The sequence below is a fragment of the Enhydra lutris genome, unplaced genomic scaffold, assembly GCF_002288905.1.
Source record: "Enhydra lutris kenyoni isolate GAN:26980312 unplaced genomic scaffold, ASM228890v2 scaffoldscaffold9, whole genome shotgun sequence".
In the NCBI taxonomy this organism is placed as follows: Eukaryota; Metazoa; Chordata; class Mammalia; order Carnivora; family Mustelidae; genus Enhydra; species Enhydra lutris.
In genome coordinates, this window is record NW_019154093.1 from 81,202,773 (window position 1) to 81,222,579 (window position 19,807).

At 37.1% G+C, this 19,807-nt stretch overlaps 1 protein-coding gene across 1 annotated transcript in view; it reads right to left on the reverse strand.

Moving 5' to 3' along the window:
• Positions 1-19,807, reverse strand: part of LOC111143066 (sperm associated antigen 17) — a 262,265-nt gene that overhangs the window by 38,996 nt on the left and 203,462 nt on the right. Inside the window, exons 38-41 of the mRNA XM_022496516.1 lie at positions 3,938-4,051; positions 3,136-3,181; positions 1,146-1,245; positions 875-922 (exon numbers count right to left, since the gene is read on the reverse strand). Of these exons, the coding sequence (XP_022352224.1) occupies positions 875-922; positions 1,146-1,245; positions 3,136-3,181; positions 3,938-4,051 (308 nt within the window). The remainder of the gene's footprint in view (positions 1-874; positions 923-1,145; positions 1,246-3,135; positions 3,182-3,937; positions 4,052-19,807) is intronic.

Here is a 19,807-nt window from a genome sequence, read left to right on the forward strand (position 1 = left end):
TTCTTCTTCAAAAACTTCCATTGGCTTGCCATTATCTTCCTGTAGGTTAAAACCTGAAATTGTTAAATGTTTCAAAGATTTTAAAAATGTGACTAGATAACAAAGGCACATAATTCAGAAAGTATTAAAGAGTATGTAATAAAAAGGCAGTCTGCATCCCACACTGTCCCCCAACCTCTCCATCTCCTTCCCTGTAGGCAACATTGTCACTGTTCTCTCAGAACTCCTTGCAGGGGTATTCTATGAGATAATACCATACCTTCTAATTTGACCTTGAATATAGGGGTAGTCCATAAAATGGAGGGTCCTATCTCACTACTTCTCCCACACATTCTACAAGGTAACCCAGACATTTTTATAAAGAAGAGTCTTCATCCTTCCTCCAGTCATTTTGGAGAGGAACCTTGCAAATGTGTGCAGCAGTACCATATGTACTACGATATACTCAGTAAATATTATCTGGCTTCCTTTCCTGGTGGGGTGGTATCTTCAGCTAGGAATGAAAGGAAACCAAAGCACATAACACTGAGAGCACATTCCTCATCGAATTATAAGAACCTTGAAAGTTGATGACTAGGCTCTGCATTAAGTTCTAGTATATTTATTAGTATATTACAATTACTAGAGCACAGAGAGTACCTAAGAACTTTCTTGCTTATGAAAAGGAGTGGATCTATGTAATGGTCAAACAGGTTTCCTCTAGAGATGGTGACATCCTCACTCACAAGCTGAGTGAGCACTAAGCAAAAATGTAGAAGAGATTCAAATAAGAGCGGAGAGCCTAGATGGTAGGACCTTTCAACTTCTCCCATTTCCATGACTCCACAAGACTGGGCCTTTTCACATGTTTATATACACTTCAAGATAGAATTACCTCTTTTGTTCCAACTTTTTTTTCCAGTGCATTGCTTTTATTGTGTACCTGGGGGAAAGGAAAGGAAAGTACAATGGGAAAGGGCAATATTCTCAGCTCCCAAACAATACAAGAAGCACCTCTACTGTCTGATAAATTGTTGATAGTGTAGGAGAGGAGAGGCTGAGAACTCACTGATGTCATCACCCAGAGTTAGGACTCTGTCCCTCTCCATTTTTTCAATCACTGGTATGCTTCACGCTAATTGGAACACAGTACGGGATCAACTTACCTCCATTTCTTTTCAAAGAAATCTGAATCCAATGTTTCTGGCAAACGTTCTGGAGCAGCAGGCAAAGACTCCTTGAATAAATCGGATAGATGGGCTGCAACTTTAAAAAGAGACACATTTAACTTTTATCCTCTCTTCTTGATAGCACAATGCATAGTCAGTCCCCGAAGACTCACTTGAGAGGGTTTCTAAGAGCCTATATTTAATGTATTAAGTGTTTTATAGAATTTCCATGACCAAGCTGTAATATAACAGTAAACCAGACCAGTTGTAGGAAATATCCTATGAGCAAACACACATCTTATTGTCAAAATGTAAAATGTATTGACCTCTCATTTATCCTACAGCATTAGGAGTATCAGTGTTTTATCTAACTGAATTTCTTCATACCTGGAACACCAAAACTTTAAAAAAAAAGAACCATATTGTTGAAATTGTTTATCTTCAAAAAAATCTAAGGATATAAATATAATACAACAGTTGTTTGATAATTTGGGCGGTTATTCTGAGTTTATTCCCCAGAACATGATAAAATTAAAAAGGTTCCATGTTTTATGGTTATATGAACTTGGGAAACACTGATTTATACAAGATTAAATATGTTTTGTTATTGTAGGATTTAGTTAATTTACACTCTGGCTCTCTAAAAAATAAGGCAATATACAGGATTATCCAAACTTATTTTATCATAAAATTCATTTTGGGGGCAGCCATTTCACAAACTAGTGAAATACTTTGGGAAATTTTGGGAAATACTTTGGAGAGCACTGACTTAAAATCACCACTATGAATATTTCAAGAGTAGCTGTAAGTACGCAAGACCCTGTTTGACTCTTCTGTCTGTTTGTTTGTTAGTATGTTTGAAAAATATATTTAGTTCGTCCTTCATTATTAGGCAACCTACCCATTTACCTCTGTGGTGACTGTCCCCTCACACCACAAGTCACAGATTCAAATGCTGCAAGGTATACATCCCAGATAAAGTATAAGGCATCTAGTTAAATTTGAACTTCAGATGAGCAACAAATAATTTTTTAGTATAACTATGTCCCAAATCTAACATGAAATAAACTTATATGGAAAGGTTACTTGTTATTTATCTGAAACTGAAATTTAACTGGGCCTTCTGTGTTTTTATTTGTTAAATTGACAGTCCTAGTGTAATGGGCTTCCCATGTGAAAGAGTGACAACGGAGTGGCAACTGAGGGTTGTGAGGGTTGATTCTTTTGTTCATGGTAACTCTAAAGGTGCAGCTGTTAATTACATTCAGCCAAACATCACTGTGTGGTAATGTCACATTTCAAGAGATGGAAAATTCATATAAATAAAAATAACTGTACAAGCTAACACTGTGGGGGACACATAAAACACATCTGTGGCCTAAATGAAGCCTATGCCTGCCAGTTTCTGACCTTTGTCATATGGCCAAAATAGAAAAGGAGAAGAAAATCCCAAACCACCAAATTCTGGTGGGCTTGTCTGCTGCAAACTATGAAATCACATAACTAAGTTTGCTGGAGTGGTATATTCCCCCAAATGAATATACTTTGAGTGAGGATATTTTCTTAGACTGCTTGATATATATACAAGTGCAAAGTTTTGGTGATAACTGTAGTTGCTCAAAAGTTCTGCAAATGTGTGTGCTTGCAAGCACATGCCATTAGGAGAGTGTTGGCTGGTTGACTGTGTCTCTGTATCTTAGCTATGTTGGAAATACAAGCTGAGGTTAACATAAATGTCAGATGTCAACTATTTTCATTCAACAAATCAAAGTTAAAAATAAATTAGAGGCACTCATGGTTTTCAAGGATCTCACAATTTAGGCAGGAAAAAAAGTAAATAAATCATTACGGTACAACATGGTCAATATGGCAACAGAAATATGTACATGGTACCTTGCTATCAGATGAAGGAATGACTGAGAAGTGTATTTAAGATTTTTAAATATTTTGCAGAAAAATTTTAAAGTTAAAATATTAAAGTAGTTACCTTCAGTTACATGACTTTTCGTAGTTTGTTCCATTTTAGGGAATGACTGAAACGAAGATAGAATTCCTTAATGTTGATGATTATATTACATACAAATTCACTTTGCTTAAAAGCATTCTTCATGTGTTCAAATTGATCTTGTACAGAAACTACTATAAAATGAATTAGTTTTTTTTTTAAAGATTTTATTTATTTATTTATTTGGCACAGAGAGAGAGAGAGATCACAAGTATGCAGAGAGACAGGCAGAGAGAGAGGGGGAAGCAGGCTCCCTGCTGAGCAGAGAGCCCGATGTGGGGCTCGATCCCAGGACCCTGGGATCATGACCTGAGCCGAAGGCAGAGGCTTTAACCCACTGAGCCACCCAGGTGCCCCATGAATTAGTTTTTTAATGCCAATACAAAATTTATTAGATTTTTTTTAGCCATCCCTTTCACTTAACAATTTTTTCAAAGTGCAAATCATTTTAAGTTGTAAAAATTCCTTTTTCTTCCTTCTTCCTATGTCATTCATTAATCAACCAATTCGTTCAACATTTTGATGAACATCAGTTTCTTGAAAGATAATATAAGCTTTTATTTAAGAGCCTTCAGAATTATTTATGAATTAAGGAAGAGCCTAAAAAGCATTTGGAAAATTCAGTACATGAGGAATCAGATTTCCCCAGAAATAAGAAATTATAAGGACAGAGCAAATGGTCCACAGAAGTGGCAGAAACAGCTTTAGTTGTAATATTTTGTCTTGAGGCACCTAATACTGAAACAACACTAAAAATACTGGTACAAAAATCTTTCTTTCTCACCATAACTAGCTTGAGGAGATCTGCAGCATTGCCCCTCTCCTCCTCGGTTCTGGAATCTTTAACAGTCATTTCCTGCAGCTTGTCTTCTTTCTTTAGAATATGGTTTATATAATCCTAAGTCAGCAGAATAAAACAAATCAATAAAAAATAGAAATAAGGTAGAAAGAGACACCAAAATAGTCAACATCAACTTGAAATACTACAAAAAGAGTAAGAATATATAAGTTTGCAGTGCTCAACAAACCAGTTACTGGATGAGCAATCTGGAAAACCTTTTCCTTAATTGTATTAATTAGCAAAGACCTGCAAAGTCCAAAGACAAAACTTGGAGGGCCACAAGATACTAGAACTCCATGAAGACTTCAGAGAGGCCCGGCTTCTAACTCTATGCTCCAGTGTCCTCATCAATAAAATGTACAGATTTGGGTTAGATGGTTTCTAGAGTCCTCTCCAGGGATAGTCTTTATAATTCTATGAATGTAAGTTTAGTCTTTGTCCATGCCTTTCCTTCCAAGAGAAATATATTTTACTTTTTCCATAAGTACCTATTATCTTTATTTTCTTTCTTTCCTTCCTTCCTTCCTTCCTTCCTTCCTTCCTTCCTTCCTTCCTTCCTTCCTTTCTTTCTTTCTTTCTTTTTAAAGATTTTATTTATTTATTTGACAGAGAGAGATACAGTGAGAGAGGGAACACAAGCAGGGGGACAGGGGGAGTGGGAGAGGGAGAAGCAGGCTTCCTGCTGAGCAGGGATCCGATGCAGGGCTCGATGCGGGGCTTAATCCCAGGATCCTGGGATCATGACCTGAGCCAAAAGCAGACGCTTAATGACTGAGCCACCCAGGAGCCCATAAGTACTTATGCTCATAAATAAATGGTCCCTTGCTCTATGCGAGGTGCTAGGTATATAACCTTGAGCAAAACACATATGATCTCATTCTGAGACAGTTAACAAAGTAGACAGTGAGATGTTACAGATGCAGTTTATACAATTGACTATATATTTACAAATTCTTAGACCATTTCCAAAAACCAACAGTACTTTTCTTCCATGGACAAGTATCAGATTAATAAACAGCTCTACCTTTTTCCAGAGGTCATTAAACCAGTTTCCCATACAATAAGAAAGAAGGTGGACTCTATATGGCAATCACATGTAGAACTTACTTATCTTTTCAATGTCTCAGGGCCTCAATACTTCCTATACCTTTTGGGAACCATTATTTTCTACCTCTTAACGTCCTACCCTCTGGAAAATTGACATTCATGTGTTGCATTAAATAAATACTGGGAGAATTACATAATTTCAGGTTCCTCAGGAAACCAAGAGGAATAATTGCCCTGTTCCCGATTCTTCTCGGTCAAGTTACCTGACTTCCATTACCTTAAGAGAAATCTGCAACTTCAATTTCACCTCATCCTTTATGACCTCATGCTGGATGAACTGGCGCATCTGTAGCACCTTGGGACTCTTGCGTATAGGGGCTGGGGCACTTACTAGCTGTTTGGACCCAACGTCAAGGCCCTTCCAAATTTGAGTGCCAAGTGGAGGTCCAGGAGTTTTTTTCTGTTAAAACAAAGCAAAACAACCAACCAAAAAAAAAAAAAAGTCCTAATATTAATTTTATTTATTTATTTGTTTTTGCTGAGCCCTTATTTATGTAGATACTATGCTAAGAACCACTTATTAGGGAATACAATAGTAAAAAGACAAAAAATCCCTGCTCCCTGAAAGTTTCTCGAATATAAGGAAAATTGGTAGCAGAACTGGGCAAGCTTTCCTTTTTATATGTGTTATCAGGAATCTGGATATTTTAAAATCCTGCAGCACTATGTCCCACTGGATAGCCTTTAGGGGAGTAGTAAGCAATGTGGTATCATGGAAATGTAGCTTAGCTTATGCCTAATGTATGTGGGTATTGCTTACTACCCACAAGTAGCCTAAGACATTTGGAATAAGCAGTTTTTAACTTCCTGTTTTCATGTTCATTTTGACCTAGAGAGATTAAGAGAGCAATCATCCCATAGATTTGGGTAGTTTTTGAGCTCACTCTAGATTAAGCATGTCCCCAGAGTCTCCTGGGTATGCATGTCTACTGGGCATGGATGTCTACATCAGAGCAAATTCACATCTTTATATTATTCTTATAATTGATTTTCGGGGGTAGTGTGCTTGGATGCCCTATGTCTGGTAGAATCTCTGATGTGCTTCTTTGTAAGCTGCTATTCAATCTCTGATGCCTGGTCAGTGATAACCATTCAGAGGTTCACCTGGGCAGAGCCACTGCTACTGGGCAGAGAAGGTCAGAGCTTTAGGAATTGCAGAGGAAGAGAATGAGTGTCCTTCATTAATCTTAGATGTGGCATGTTATTGGTCGTGAATCACTACTTTCAGCTTGGATATAGCCTTAGTGGGCCATTTGGTGTGGCCTTTTTATTTTTCAGGAAGTAGAGAGCCAATGTGACTTGTCCCAAATCCCACATTAATAATTGGAAGACTCAGGACTACAATCAGATCATCTTCATTCACCATATTGGTTACAGTCAATTAAAATATAGGACTAAGAGGTCTTTGTTTTTTTTTAAAAAAATATTTATTTATTTATTTATTTATTTATTTGAGAGAGGGCGAGAGAGAGAGAAAGAGAGAGAGAGCAAGCACGAAGTAGGGGAGGGACAGAGGGAGAGGGAGAAGCAGGCTTCCCACTGAGCAGGACCCTGGGATCATTACCTGAGCCAAAGGCAGACTCTTAACTGACTGAGTCACCCAGGTCCCCCAAGGTCTTGGTTATCTTAAGTGCTCATTATCTGCACCCTTGATCTTACCAGATTGTTTGGGGAAGGAAAATTCATTATACATCAAAAACATTATCCTCCCCACCTAACACTAGTATGTCTCTCTGATCATTTTATCAATGTGCTCATTGATTTAATAATTTAACATCTGACAATATGCTGAACATGTTACACAAATTGCCTGCAAAATGAAATGTCAAATCTTGCACAATGCAGGACTTCATGTTTCTTGCTCAAGATGTTTTCTTCCAATCTTTAGAAAGACTTTAGGTGGGGCTTCTCTAATCTGACATAATTACAGTGTTTACTTTCTAACATTGTGGTTGCAAATCCTTTGTAACATCCTTCACATTATTCTTACATGCTTCAGTCTGTGCATTAGTAAATTAGGGGATAAAGTGAGTGTGAAAGATCTAAATTGTGTGTTAAAACTAACAGATAAGGAATGAGAGAAGGAAATATTTCTGTATTGGCCGATATCAGTAATTCCATGATAGGAGAGGTAGAACATGCATTACTCAGAGTGGATATTTTCATACTATTTCTGCAATGTAGGCTAAAAGAAATAAAACTGAGATTTAGCTAGACGGGTCTATTTCTCTAAAAGCTACAAATGTTAGAGTCTTCAAATACAAATCTCCTGAGCCCAATAACAATTTACAAAAGAATGAAAATATGTCACTGTATGAGAGAAGACCCAAGACTCCAAAAATTGATGGATGGATATACAAGTGTAGTGACTTTCCAGAAGGAAAAATGTATACCTCAATGGAGGGGAATGTCTCCCATGACCTTGACTGGAGATTAGGAGGAACAATTGTATCTAATTCTTTCTTCATTAGCCATGGTGATGCTTCATGAAAAGGGCGAAGGACAGTGATGCTCAGGGTACCTGGGTCAAAGAGAGTTATCAGAGGATCATGTCTCTATCAAATAGATTCTGAGAAATTCAGTAGGTTTTCACAAAGTTCAACAAATACTTTTTAAAAAAATATTTATTTGAGAGAGAGAGAGAGTGTACAAGTGGGAGGAGGGGCAGAGAGGATCTCCAGCAGACTCCCCACTGAGTGTGGAACCCCATACAGGGCTCTATCTCATGATCCATGAGATCATGACCTGAGAAGAAACCAAGAGTTTGACACTTAACGGTTGACTGAGCTAACCAGGCACCTTTGATAAACACTTTTTGATAAGCAAGACACAGTGATTGTACTTAAGAACCTTATGATCTAAACAAGAAAATTGAGGATTTTAGCCACTTTAACACCTAGAGATTGGGTTTAGATCACCTGGAATTATTAACTGAAATCTTATTATCCTTCAAAAACCAAATCCAAGTCTGGTTGGTTCACTTGAGCTCATCCACTGACCTACCTTGGATAATTTGTCTCTGAGAAATCCTGTTCTGAGCTATAGAAACAACCAGCTTTTCTATCCAGATCTACTCTGTGAATGAATCCCTCTGGCGGTCAGAGAGACTGATCATGTTAGGCCATGATTTAAACATTTCTTTGACCTCCCACTGTGCGTGGAATAAAACCAAGTCCTCAGTATTTTCTCATCCTGCCTCAACTCACACCATTCCTCCTTCTATGCTTTAGCTACTTCGGCCTTTTCCTCCTTGTTTTCTGTCGCTTTTTGCTTTCTGCTTTGCATTGTCTCTTCCAAGAAATCTCTCCCTCCTGTTTTAATCAACAGCTAGTTATCCACCAGTTCTTAGCTCCAGTGTCTTCAGGGAAGATTTCTAGACTACATCAGGTTCCTGCTCTCCTGGAAACATATTCCTTTCCTTCAAAGACCTTATCCTAATTGACAATCATATAATCACAGTTATCGTATGTTATATAATCAATGCCTATCTCTCTCGTTCAACTCTAAGCTCTATGAAGGCAGTATCCACACTGCTTTAGCTCACTACTTTATTCCTTTTGCTTGCTTTTCAACTCTACTTGCCACTTGGCAATGTCAACCTGTATCTACAGTTAATTATATTCATTCCAAGTTTTATCTGAGCCAGTGTGTTTGGCACATTGTAGGTTATCAAGCAGATGCTAGTTAAATAACTAACAAAGCCATTTGCAATGAATGCTCATATAGTTCTACACATGCACTGCACCAGTCAGAGCTCTTCACTCTCCATATTCACAGACATAGAGCAAGATGTAAATGTACACTGATACACTGAAAGATATACTAAGTGTGCAGAGATGCAGGTATATTCATAAATAAGTGTAAAACTATATCCCACCAACCAGAGAACAGATTAAAATGGACCATACATAAACCTAGACATAAAACATTAGTTTCATGCACAAATGACATCCAAGTTTATATCTATGTTTAAATATACATAGGATATACACTGATAATTCTTTCTCTTTTTTTTTTAAGATTTTTTTAAAGTAATATCTACACCCAGTGTGGGGCTTAAATTCACAATCCAAAGATCAAGAGTTGTGTGCTCCACCAACTGAGCCAGCCAGGTGCCCCTCTGGTGATTCTTTCTTAATGTATTATGTGTCTCTAGTCTTTAACCACACACTGATTTCTTTAAAATTGATGAGAATAATATAAATACACAATGAATATAACTGATCCTATATTTCAGGTTGGCTTTCTAAGTCACACATCAAATATATATATTTTTTCTTATTATATTAAATTCATCAAGGCAATAACTTCAAAATGACAAAAAAAAAAGTGAACTTACAAGTAATATCTCACTTTTCTTTCTTTCCCTACTGAAGACAAAAGGAACATATAAATAGAATCATAGCTACATACCTAATATATCTAAAGACAGATTCAAATTTGCTTGCAGGTAGGAGAGGGACTCATACACCGTTTACATAGGTTGATGCTCAGATAAAACTTGGAATGAACATAATTAACTGTAGATACAGGTTGACATTGCCAAGTGGCAAGCAGTGTTGAAGAGTGAGCAAAATGAAGAAAGTAGAGTTGACACAGGGGTGGACTGGATGAATAGGTTGGGAGCTGGTAAGGGGACACAACAACTTCCAGACATTCTGGGTTTCTTACCTGGCTGTTCCTGGACTGGCTCCTGGAGAACGACAGTAGATGATTCTCCATATGCCAAGGATAGATATTCTTCTATGTCACTGTCACGAAGAAGTTCCACTCCTGATCCATCAGCATAAATGACAAAAAACCTATTTGAAACAATAAAATCAAAACACTTGAAATATTAGTTTAAGTGCTCCTTACACTTGGAATTTAAAATAAAAGTCAGGGGTGCTTGGGTGGCTCAGTGGCTTAAGCATCTGCCTTCAGCTCAGGTCATGACCTCAGCGTCCTGGGATAGAGCCCCGAGTTGGGCTCCCTGCTGAATGGGGAGTCTGCTCCTCCCTCTCCCTCTGCCTCCTCCCTGCTTGTGCTCTCTCTATCTCATTCTCAAGTAAGCGAATATAATCTTTAAAAAAAAAAACAGAAGTCATAGTATTATTTTTATCATATTACCTAGGCACGTGTTCACCATAGATTAGGAGATGATTCTTATGAAGGTGAGTAGATGATAAATTATCATAACCTTCAGCTTTTTCACTTAAATCCTCCTCCACATTGTTTTTGGGTGCCATAGTTGATATGCTACCATCAGCCATAACCTAAGGACCAAAGTATATAGGCAACTAAAAGAAAAGAAATGGCGTGAAGCTTATGTTTCCCATTTGAGAAAGCATGTCATCTTTTGGTAGATTCAGAGAATCAGGGATATTTATCTCCAAGGTAATATGCACTAAGTACAGTTGGCATTAATAAAAGTGAAAACCCAGTGGCATATCTCTACTCACAAGCCACACCTAGACTGTGACTGCAAACTGGAAGACAGACTGGAATATACTCAGAGGAAGGTGACAAGGATGGCAGGGGACTCAGAATCTTCTCTTTTGAGCATTAGGTCAAGGAACTGGGGATTTAAACATTGAGGGAGGACTACTTATGTGATAGCTGTCTTGCAATATTAAGGAAGTAATAGTGTGGAGAAGTTTATATTCTGTGGTTGCAAGTGCAGAATCACGATTCATGGTACTAAATCTTTAGTATCAGCATCAGATTTAGTAGCTGCATGAAATGTAGTATCAGCATGAGAAGAAATGTTCTAGCCATTACTACTATTTAGATATGGCATGGGTCTCTCCAGGAAGGAGTGTGGTTCAGGCTCAAAGACCACTGACGTGAACACCCTAGAAGAGCATTAATGTCTAGAAGAATGCTTGGCCTGAATGTCCCATGTGTTTAAAACTAGAGGGTTTAGGGCTTTAGCATTCAATTTCAGTTCACTATAAATGGAAACTTGTTAGCAGCCTGAACTCATGCTGGGAAGAGTCACATTTATTGAACACCAAAAAACCAAGCAGGATCAGGGCTAATCTGCATACCAAACCAAAGTTAGGGGCTCTATGTTATGGTTCCAAACCTGAAAAATAAGTTCACCACTTATTAGCTGATACACAAATTCTGCTGTTGGGTGAGGAGTGAAAACAAGGAGAAATACCCAGAGCAGGAGTTGGCAAACCACTTTTTGTCAAGGGCCTGGGAATAAATATTTTAGGATTTATAGGCCACACAGTTTCTGTTGCAACTGCTCATCATACCATTGTGTGCAAAAGCAGCCAAAGACAAATGAGCATAGCTGTGTTCCAATAAAACTGTATTATGACATTGAGATTTGAATTTCCTGTAATTTTTATGTGTCATGAAATATTCTTCTCCTTTTGAGTTTTTCCAACCATTTAAAAATACAAAAGCCATTTTTAGCTCATGGGCCTACATAAAGAGGTGGCCATGGTTTGCCAGCGTTTGGCCTGGATGTAAGAGAACAGTTGTGGTGTTGAAGGATAGAGAAATAGAAGATAGAGTTGTACCATTCAGCAGCTAAACACTGCTCCCGCCTCCCCATCTTCAACCCTACCAGAACCCACACCAGTTAATATTTCTCACCATGGACTCTCTGCCCAGTCAAGCAAAACTGTTCTCACTTTAACCTGGATACAGACTAGTCTTATATCATTTTTTTTTTTTGGTTTGACATTATTTTTAAATGTTTAGTAATGCTTCTTCCCTTCCATTCTAATTCTTTATTTGGCCTTAACATTTCTACCATCCCAACTGTTTGACTTTCTATCTCCTTGGAAGTACACTTGAGAAGCAAAGATTGTTGACATTCATTATTGCTTATGCAAAGTACTGACGTTAAGTGGGTAACTAACCCCAAAGCAGCTATGGTGTAAAGCTTCATGGAAGCTCTCTGGGGTGAAATATCTACAAAAAAAAAAAAAAAGAAAAAAAAAATCCAGCCCCTTTCTCCATATTAATGATGCCCTTTACCTGAAAGGTATTTCCCTCAGGATCCAGGACCTCACAGATAACCTCTGATGTGTGCTTCATGATGTACCTGCTAGCTCTTAGCTGCTCACGTTTTTGGAAAGGATGGTATATATCACTGCTTAATTCATGGCAATATATAGCTGAGCAATCCCTATCAATGTGGAGGCAGCCTGTGTTTGGAGGTAACACCTGGAAGGGTAACAGAAAAAGAGAAATTATTTAAAATGTCTTGTTCAATGTAAGGGATTCGGAAAATTGTTTTTAGGGAAAAAATTAGACAAAGATCTCAGCCATAAACTATTTTTTTTCCAGGAAACATTATCCAAGAGAGTTAAAAACATCATCCAAGAGAGGATGTTAGCTTTGGGAAGGGTTCCCTAATAAAGAGGCAAAATTAATAATTAGGGCATAATTCCTTTCATGTCCTCACTCATAATTTATCTACTTACTTCAATATCTTTTCCAAGTAATTGCCTCACTCCTGCCCCTAGCTTCTGGCAATCTGTGATCACCTATCTCTATGGATTTGAATATTCTAGACATTTCATACAGATGGAAGCACACAATACAAGGCCTTTTGTGTCTGGCTTCTTTCATTTAGCATAATATTTTCAAGATTCATCCATGTTGTAGTATGTATCAATACTTCATTCTTTTTCATGGATGCATAATATTCCATTGTATAGCTATATCAGATTTTGTTTCTTTGTGAGTTGATGGACATATGTGTTATTTTCACAATCTTGTATTATTACCAATGTTATCAACATCTGTATACAAATTTGGGGGTGGATATATAAATTAATTTCCCTTGGATGTCTGCTTAGGTGTGGAATTGCTGGGTCATATGATAACTATTTTTAACTTTTTGAGGAACTGCCAAACTGTTTTCCAAAGCAATTGCAGCATTATACATTCCTATCAGTAATGTATGAGGATTCCAATTTCTCCACATCCTCACCAACACTTATTACTGTCTGTCTTTTTCATTCTAGTCATTTTAGTGGGTGGGAAATAGTATCTCATAGTTTAATTTGCAATTCCCTAATAATTAATGATGCTGAACATCTTGTCATGTGCTTATTTGTCATTTATATAACTTCTTTGGGGAAATGTTTATTCAAATCCTTGCCATTTAAAAATTGCATTATTAGTCTTCATTGTTGAGTGGTAGTCGTTCTTTATACATTCTGGATACTAGACTATTATTATTTGTATGATTTACAAATAATATCTTCCATTCTGTTGGTTGTCTTTTCACTTTCTGTGTGGTATCCTTTAGAGTACAAACCTCTCATTTTGTTTGTGCTTTTGCACGAGAAACTGCTGCCAGATTCAAGGACATGAAGATTTGCACTATCTTTTCTTCTAAGAGGTTTGTTGTTTGAGCTTTTACAACTAAGTCCTTGGTGCTTTTTGAGTTCATTTCTGTGTATAGTGTGAGGTACAGGTCAACTTTATTAACCAGTTGTTGAAAGACTATTCTTTTCCCCATTGAATTAGCGTGGCATGCTTATAAAGAATTTATTGACCACAAATTGATAATAAATGACTACTTAGCTCTATTCTAATGATCTATATGCCTATCTTTATTCTAGTAGCACACTGTCTTAATTACTGTAGCTTTGTAGTAAGTTTTGAAATCAGGAAGTGTGAGTCATCTAACTTTGTTCTTCTTCGAGATTGTTTTGGTTATTTGGAGTATTTCCAATTTACATACGAATTTTGGTATCAGCTTGTCAATTTTTGCAAAACAGGTGGCTGGGGTGTTAATAAAGAATGTAAGGAGTACTGCCATCTTAATAATGTTAACTTTTCCATAAACTTAATATGTGATGTTTTCTGTTTATTAGGTCTTTGATTTCTTTCAGTGATATTTTGTAATTTTCAGTGTATAAGTCTTACTAAATTTATTTCTAATTATTTTATTCCTTTTTTAATCCACATCACCTATTTCACCCATACCCCACTCACCTCTCCTCTAGTAATCATCAGTTTGTTCTCTATGGTTAGGAGTCTGTTTCTTGGCTTATCACTCTCTTTTTTTCCTTTCTGCATTTGTTTTGTCTCTTAAATTCCACCTATGAGTGAAATCCTATGGTATTTGTCTTTCTCTGAATTATTTTACTTAGCATTATAATTATACTCTCTAGATCCATCCATGTTGCTGCAGATGGCAAGATTTCCTTCCTTTTTATGGCTGAGTAATATTCCATTATATATGTAGTGCTATATATATATATATACATATATATATATATATATGGATAAAGAAGATGGAATATATATATTCCATCTTCTTTATCCATTCATCTATCAATGGATACTTGAGCTGTTTCCATAATTTGACTACTATAAATAATGCTCAATAAACATAGGGGTGCATATATCCTTCCAAATTAGTGGTTTTCTATTCTTTGGGTAAATACCCAGTAGTGCCATTACTGGATCATAAGATAGTTCTATTTTTAACTTTTTGAGAAAGCTCCATACTGTTTTCCACAGTGGCTTCACCAATTCAAATTTCCACCAGCAGTGCAAAGGGTTCCTTTTTCTTTGCATCCTCGCCCACACTTTTTGCTTCTTGTATTGCTGATTTTAGCCATTCTGACAAGTGTGAGGTGGTATATCATTGTAGTTTTGATTTGTATTTCTCTGATTACTAGTGATGTTGAACACCTTTTCTTGTCTATATGTCTTCTTTGGAAAAATGTCTGTTCATGTTTTCTGCCCATTTTTAAACTGGATCATTTATTTTTTGTGTGTGTTGTGTAAGTTCTTTATATATTTTGGATACTAACTCTTTATCAGATATATCATTTCCAAATATCTTCTCCCATTCAATAGGTTTTCCTTGAGTTTTTTGTCGATTGTTTCCTTCACTGTGCAGAAGGAATTTTGATGTTGTCCTAACAGTTTATTTTTGCTTTTGTTTCCCTTGCTCCATAAAACATATCTAAAAAAATATAGCTACAGCCAGTGCTAGAGAAATTACTGCCTATGCCCTCTTCTGGAATTTTTATGGTTTCAGGTCTCATATTCAGGTCTTTAAGCCATTTTAAGTTTATTTTTGTGTATAACATAAGAAAGTGGTTGAGTTTCATTCTTTTGCATGTAGTTGTCCAGTTTTCCCAACACCATTTGTTGAAGAGAAGTGTTTTATTCCTTTTGATGCTACTTTAAACAGCATTGTTTTCTTAATCTCAATTTTATATTGCTTTTTGTTAATGTAGAAAAATATAATTGGCTTTTGTATATTGATCTTACATCTTGCAAACTTGCTGAACTCTTTTATTAGTTCTAATTGTGTGTGTATGTGTACATTGTGTTTTTGGTAGATTGCATTTCTTAGGATTTTCTAGATATGCTTTTATATCATCCGTAAAAAGAGAGATAGTTTTACATTTTTCCTTTCCAATCTGCTTGCACATTATTTATTCTTATTGTCTGATTGCCCTGGTTAGAGCCTTCAGTACAATGCTGAGTTGGAAGGATGAGAGCAAACATTCATGTGCTGTGCCGGATTTTAGACAGAAAGCTTTTAGCTTTTTAACAAATAGCGATAAGAATGCTATTTGTTAGCTGTGGTTTTTTTGTTTTGTAGATGCCCTTTATGAGGTTGAAGAAGTTTCCTTCTGTTCCTAGTGCACTGAGTTTTTTTTTTAATCGTGAAAGGGTGCTGAATTCTGTCAAATGCTTTTTCTGAGTCTTAGGTAGATGATCATGTGGTTTTAGTCCTTTATTTTTTCATATGATATATTATATTGATTGATTTTTGCATCTTGAACCAACCTTGAATTCTTGGGATAAATCCCACTTGGTGACAATGTATAATTCTTTTTTACATGTTGCTGGATTCTGTTGGCTAGCACCTTCTTGAGGATTTTTATCTATCTTCATAAAAGATACTGGTCTGGAGTGTTCTTGTGATGACTTTGTCTGGTTTTATCAGGGTAATACTGACCTGACGGAATTAGTTGGGAAGTGTTCCCTCCTCTTCTATATATTGGAAAAGTTTATGAAAATTCTCCAGTATTAATTCCTCCATAAATGTTTGGTAGAATTTACCAGTGAGGCTATCTGGCCCTGGGCTTTTCGGTGTGCTAAATTTTAAAATTACCAATTCAATCTTTTACTTCTTATAGGTCTATTCTGAGTTTTTAGTTCTTCTTGACTCAGATTTGGAAGTTTGTACCTTTCCAGAAATTTATCTATTTCATCTATTGCATCTAATCTGTTGACATTCATAGTATTTCCTTATAATTCTTTTCATTTCTGTAAGATTTGTAAAAATGTTTTATCTTTCACTCTTAATTCTAATAATTTGGGTCTCCCCCTCTTCTTTCTCTCTCTCTGTCCCTAAAAGTTTGTTAATTTTGTTGATCTTTTCAAAGAAACAACTTCTGGTTTCATTGACTCTCTCTATGGTTTTCTATTCTGTCTTTTATTTATTTCTATTATAATCTATTATTTACTTCTATATGTTTGCTTCAATTTTAGTTTGCCAAAAAGTTGATTTGAACAATATTTTCAGTTTTCTAGTTGTCTTTATGTAGTAGTGTATTTTCAGGAGTTCTTACTCTATCACTTTGAAAGTGTCTCATACTGACTATCCACCATTGCCTAGGCCCAGAAAACCCCGTTGGATCTTGGCTAATTCTGAGACTTCTCTGTGGTTCCAGGTACATTTTACAGTAGGTAATGTGTTTGGTTAAATTTGCAACTTTCCTGGGCTCCAAAAGTCTTCATCAAAATGGACCCAAACTGTCAGATTTGACTCTATAACTTATTGAAAGCTGCTCTGGACAGAAAAAGATGTCCTATAACATCCACTGTTAAGACATATACCATAGACCAGGTGAAGCAGAAATATTGAAATGCCAAAAGTAAACCTGATAAACAGGATGTGCCTTTCTTTCTAGGATGTTAACCTGGAGAAACATCTATGCTGAAGCCTAGAGACTCAACGTGGCAAATACAGATCCACATTTTCTGCTAGTGGTTGTTTTTGATTAACCCGATAGCCAGTTAGATAATAGAATTCTCATGATTTTACATTCTCATATTTTACATTCACAGTTCAAAGTTTACTATAAAATTTGCCTCTTCCAACTGATTTCATATACCGAGTAGAGGATATAACCACATTCCATTATTATAAGGTGTTTGTTTATGGTATTGCTAACAAAGACAAGGACCCTTGAAGTCCTACTTCAAAGCATTCTTATAAATGCTTATTACATTTCTGTATCTTCCCCAAAGGAACCACTTAGGTTGGATCATAGTGGTATAGAAGAACAGTCTGACTACTCTCTTTCAGAAGCTTGTTCAAGCATATATACACACACACACATACACACACTGTCCCCAAAAGACAATAGGTCTTCTGGTCTAGGGAAATTGGTTTCAGTTCCTAGAATGAGGGACAGAGGAAGGTTTCCCATGGGGGATAACAGACCCATTATTTGTCATCTTGTCTTCGTGAAACCCTCTAGCTGGGTGGATGGTCCCACCCCTATTTGTGCACCTTTTAGTCATAGAGGATAACAACTGTTATACATGCCTCCTATTTGATGTCTTGGTTAATCATTTTAGTGCTGCTAAGGTACAATGGTGGACTATACCAAGCTCAACCTCCATTATTATTATTATTATTATTATTATTATTATATTGCCTAAATCCTGCCTCTTTCATTATATTGCCCATTGTTCTCATGCTGGTGAGCGATGAGTGATGACCACTAATAGGAGGTGGGCAGAGGATTTTTTTGCATGCCATCTTTCAGTGCTATACAACTGCAGAACTATAATAGGTATTGGTAAATTTATTTGGAGTTTTTTTTTTTTTTTCCATTTGGGAACTAAAGGTCTGTGTGTTTCTCAGCCAAGAATGGTCAACCTTCCAATCCATTCTTGGGCTGTGTTTTGGGAGAATGGGCAAACCTGGAAGGAACAAGTGGCTACACAATAATGGTGGATACTGAATGTCTGTAAGTTGGATCTCTTTTCTGTTTATGTCTCTTTCTCCAGTGGCAACTGTCATTGGTTCTAAAATTCCATTGCCCTCATAGCTGTAACCATTTGAGTTTGGTACTATGATAAAAATAAGGCAAAAACTGGCCTCATCACAGAATCTTAGGGGATTATCATGACATCTGGCAGCACACATGGTACCAGAATATGGATGCTGCCAATCTGCTGAAGAAAATGGACCTTCTGAGTATTGAAGAAGGATTGCTCCCCTTAGTCAACTGCCACATACCACAATCATGTCTCACCTTCAGCACCTGCCTTGCCCCATGACAATCTACACTGGAAGAAGAGGGAGTAGGGTATCATCATTTGGAGAGATGGGAGGCATAAACCGATTTTAGCAGCTTTCACAGTAACATTTGACACTGAGGTCTTAGTCAGTCATCTTCTGATTTTGTGCTCTCAGTATTCTGTGACATTGTATGTGACATCCTGGCACTTGTGTCTCTTCTCAGGCAAGTGGAAAGATGAGGGCAAATCCTTCCAAGGCTTCCAAGAGACTGCAGGCTGACACTAGGTGGTTGTGATTAATAGGAAAATGTAAGAAGGTACAGGAGTTGCTAAGAGCTCTCCTCGCTGAGCCTTCAAGAACAAAGCTTTGTAAGCTGTTCTCCTAGGACCCACAGATCATATGTTCCTTCCCATCCTATGGGGACTCTAGGTAAAGTGGCAATGGACTGGAGATGGGAAGGATGGGAGAGTGTGAATAAGGACAGAGGTGGTAGGAGGTGAAGCTGGTCGGGTAGGCACAGGACAGATCACATGAGTGCTTCTAACAGTGCCTGACACCTACTAAATAAAAGATCCCCAACAAATACATTTTAAAACCTTGATCTGAAAATACGAAAGCATTGTAAGACAAGCAGGACAGTGGTTTTCTGCAATGGATTGCAAAAAGAAGATGAAAAAGTAAAAAGAGATTGAGAAGTGTGTTCTAAGTACATGAGACAAAGGGAACAACAGCTGTATGTGGCAGGAATATTCACCACCCCAGAGGAGTGAGTTTTCTTATTCAAATGGACACTTCTCTTTGGCACTCCTCATTTCTCCTAGACCCACCTGGTATGTTCCCTGTGGCTTTGCAATAATAGACGTCCCATCCCCAAAGGTGGCAGAGCAGCTACTGTCCTCGCAGTTGGTGATGATAGTGGCATAGTGTGAGTTTTCTATCCGCATGCACTTCACCTGCCTGGTGACAGTTTGAGGACTCTCAGCTGCAAGCAAATGCAAGGTAAGCAGATCTCACAGGATGCACACATTGGGAAACACGCCTGCCTGCTGAGTTTGCTCCTGTCTCCTGGCATCTGGGCTAGAAGCTGAGACCATGTGCTGAGAACTCACTTCACAGGGCTGGTGCATGGCCTCCTCACTGTCAATGCAGAGGAATTCTTCCAGAATAACTCTTGCTCCTTAATTTAATGTGCTGTTTTGTTCTTACTACTATTTTTATTTTGCATAATTGAAAACACCCAGAAAAGCATAAAAGACAATTTAACTATTTATATACTCGCCAATCAAAATTTACGCTTGTTAATATTTTGTCATATCTGTTTCAACATTCTTAATATGTATATAAGAGAAAAATTGCAGGTAAGCTGAGGTTCACTTTTCTCCTTATCCCTGGTTTTATCTCCTTCTCTTGAAGTCTACTTTTATCTTTTCTATAAATATATATATCAAAATCATATATAATCT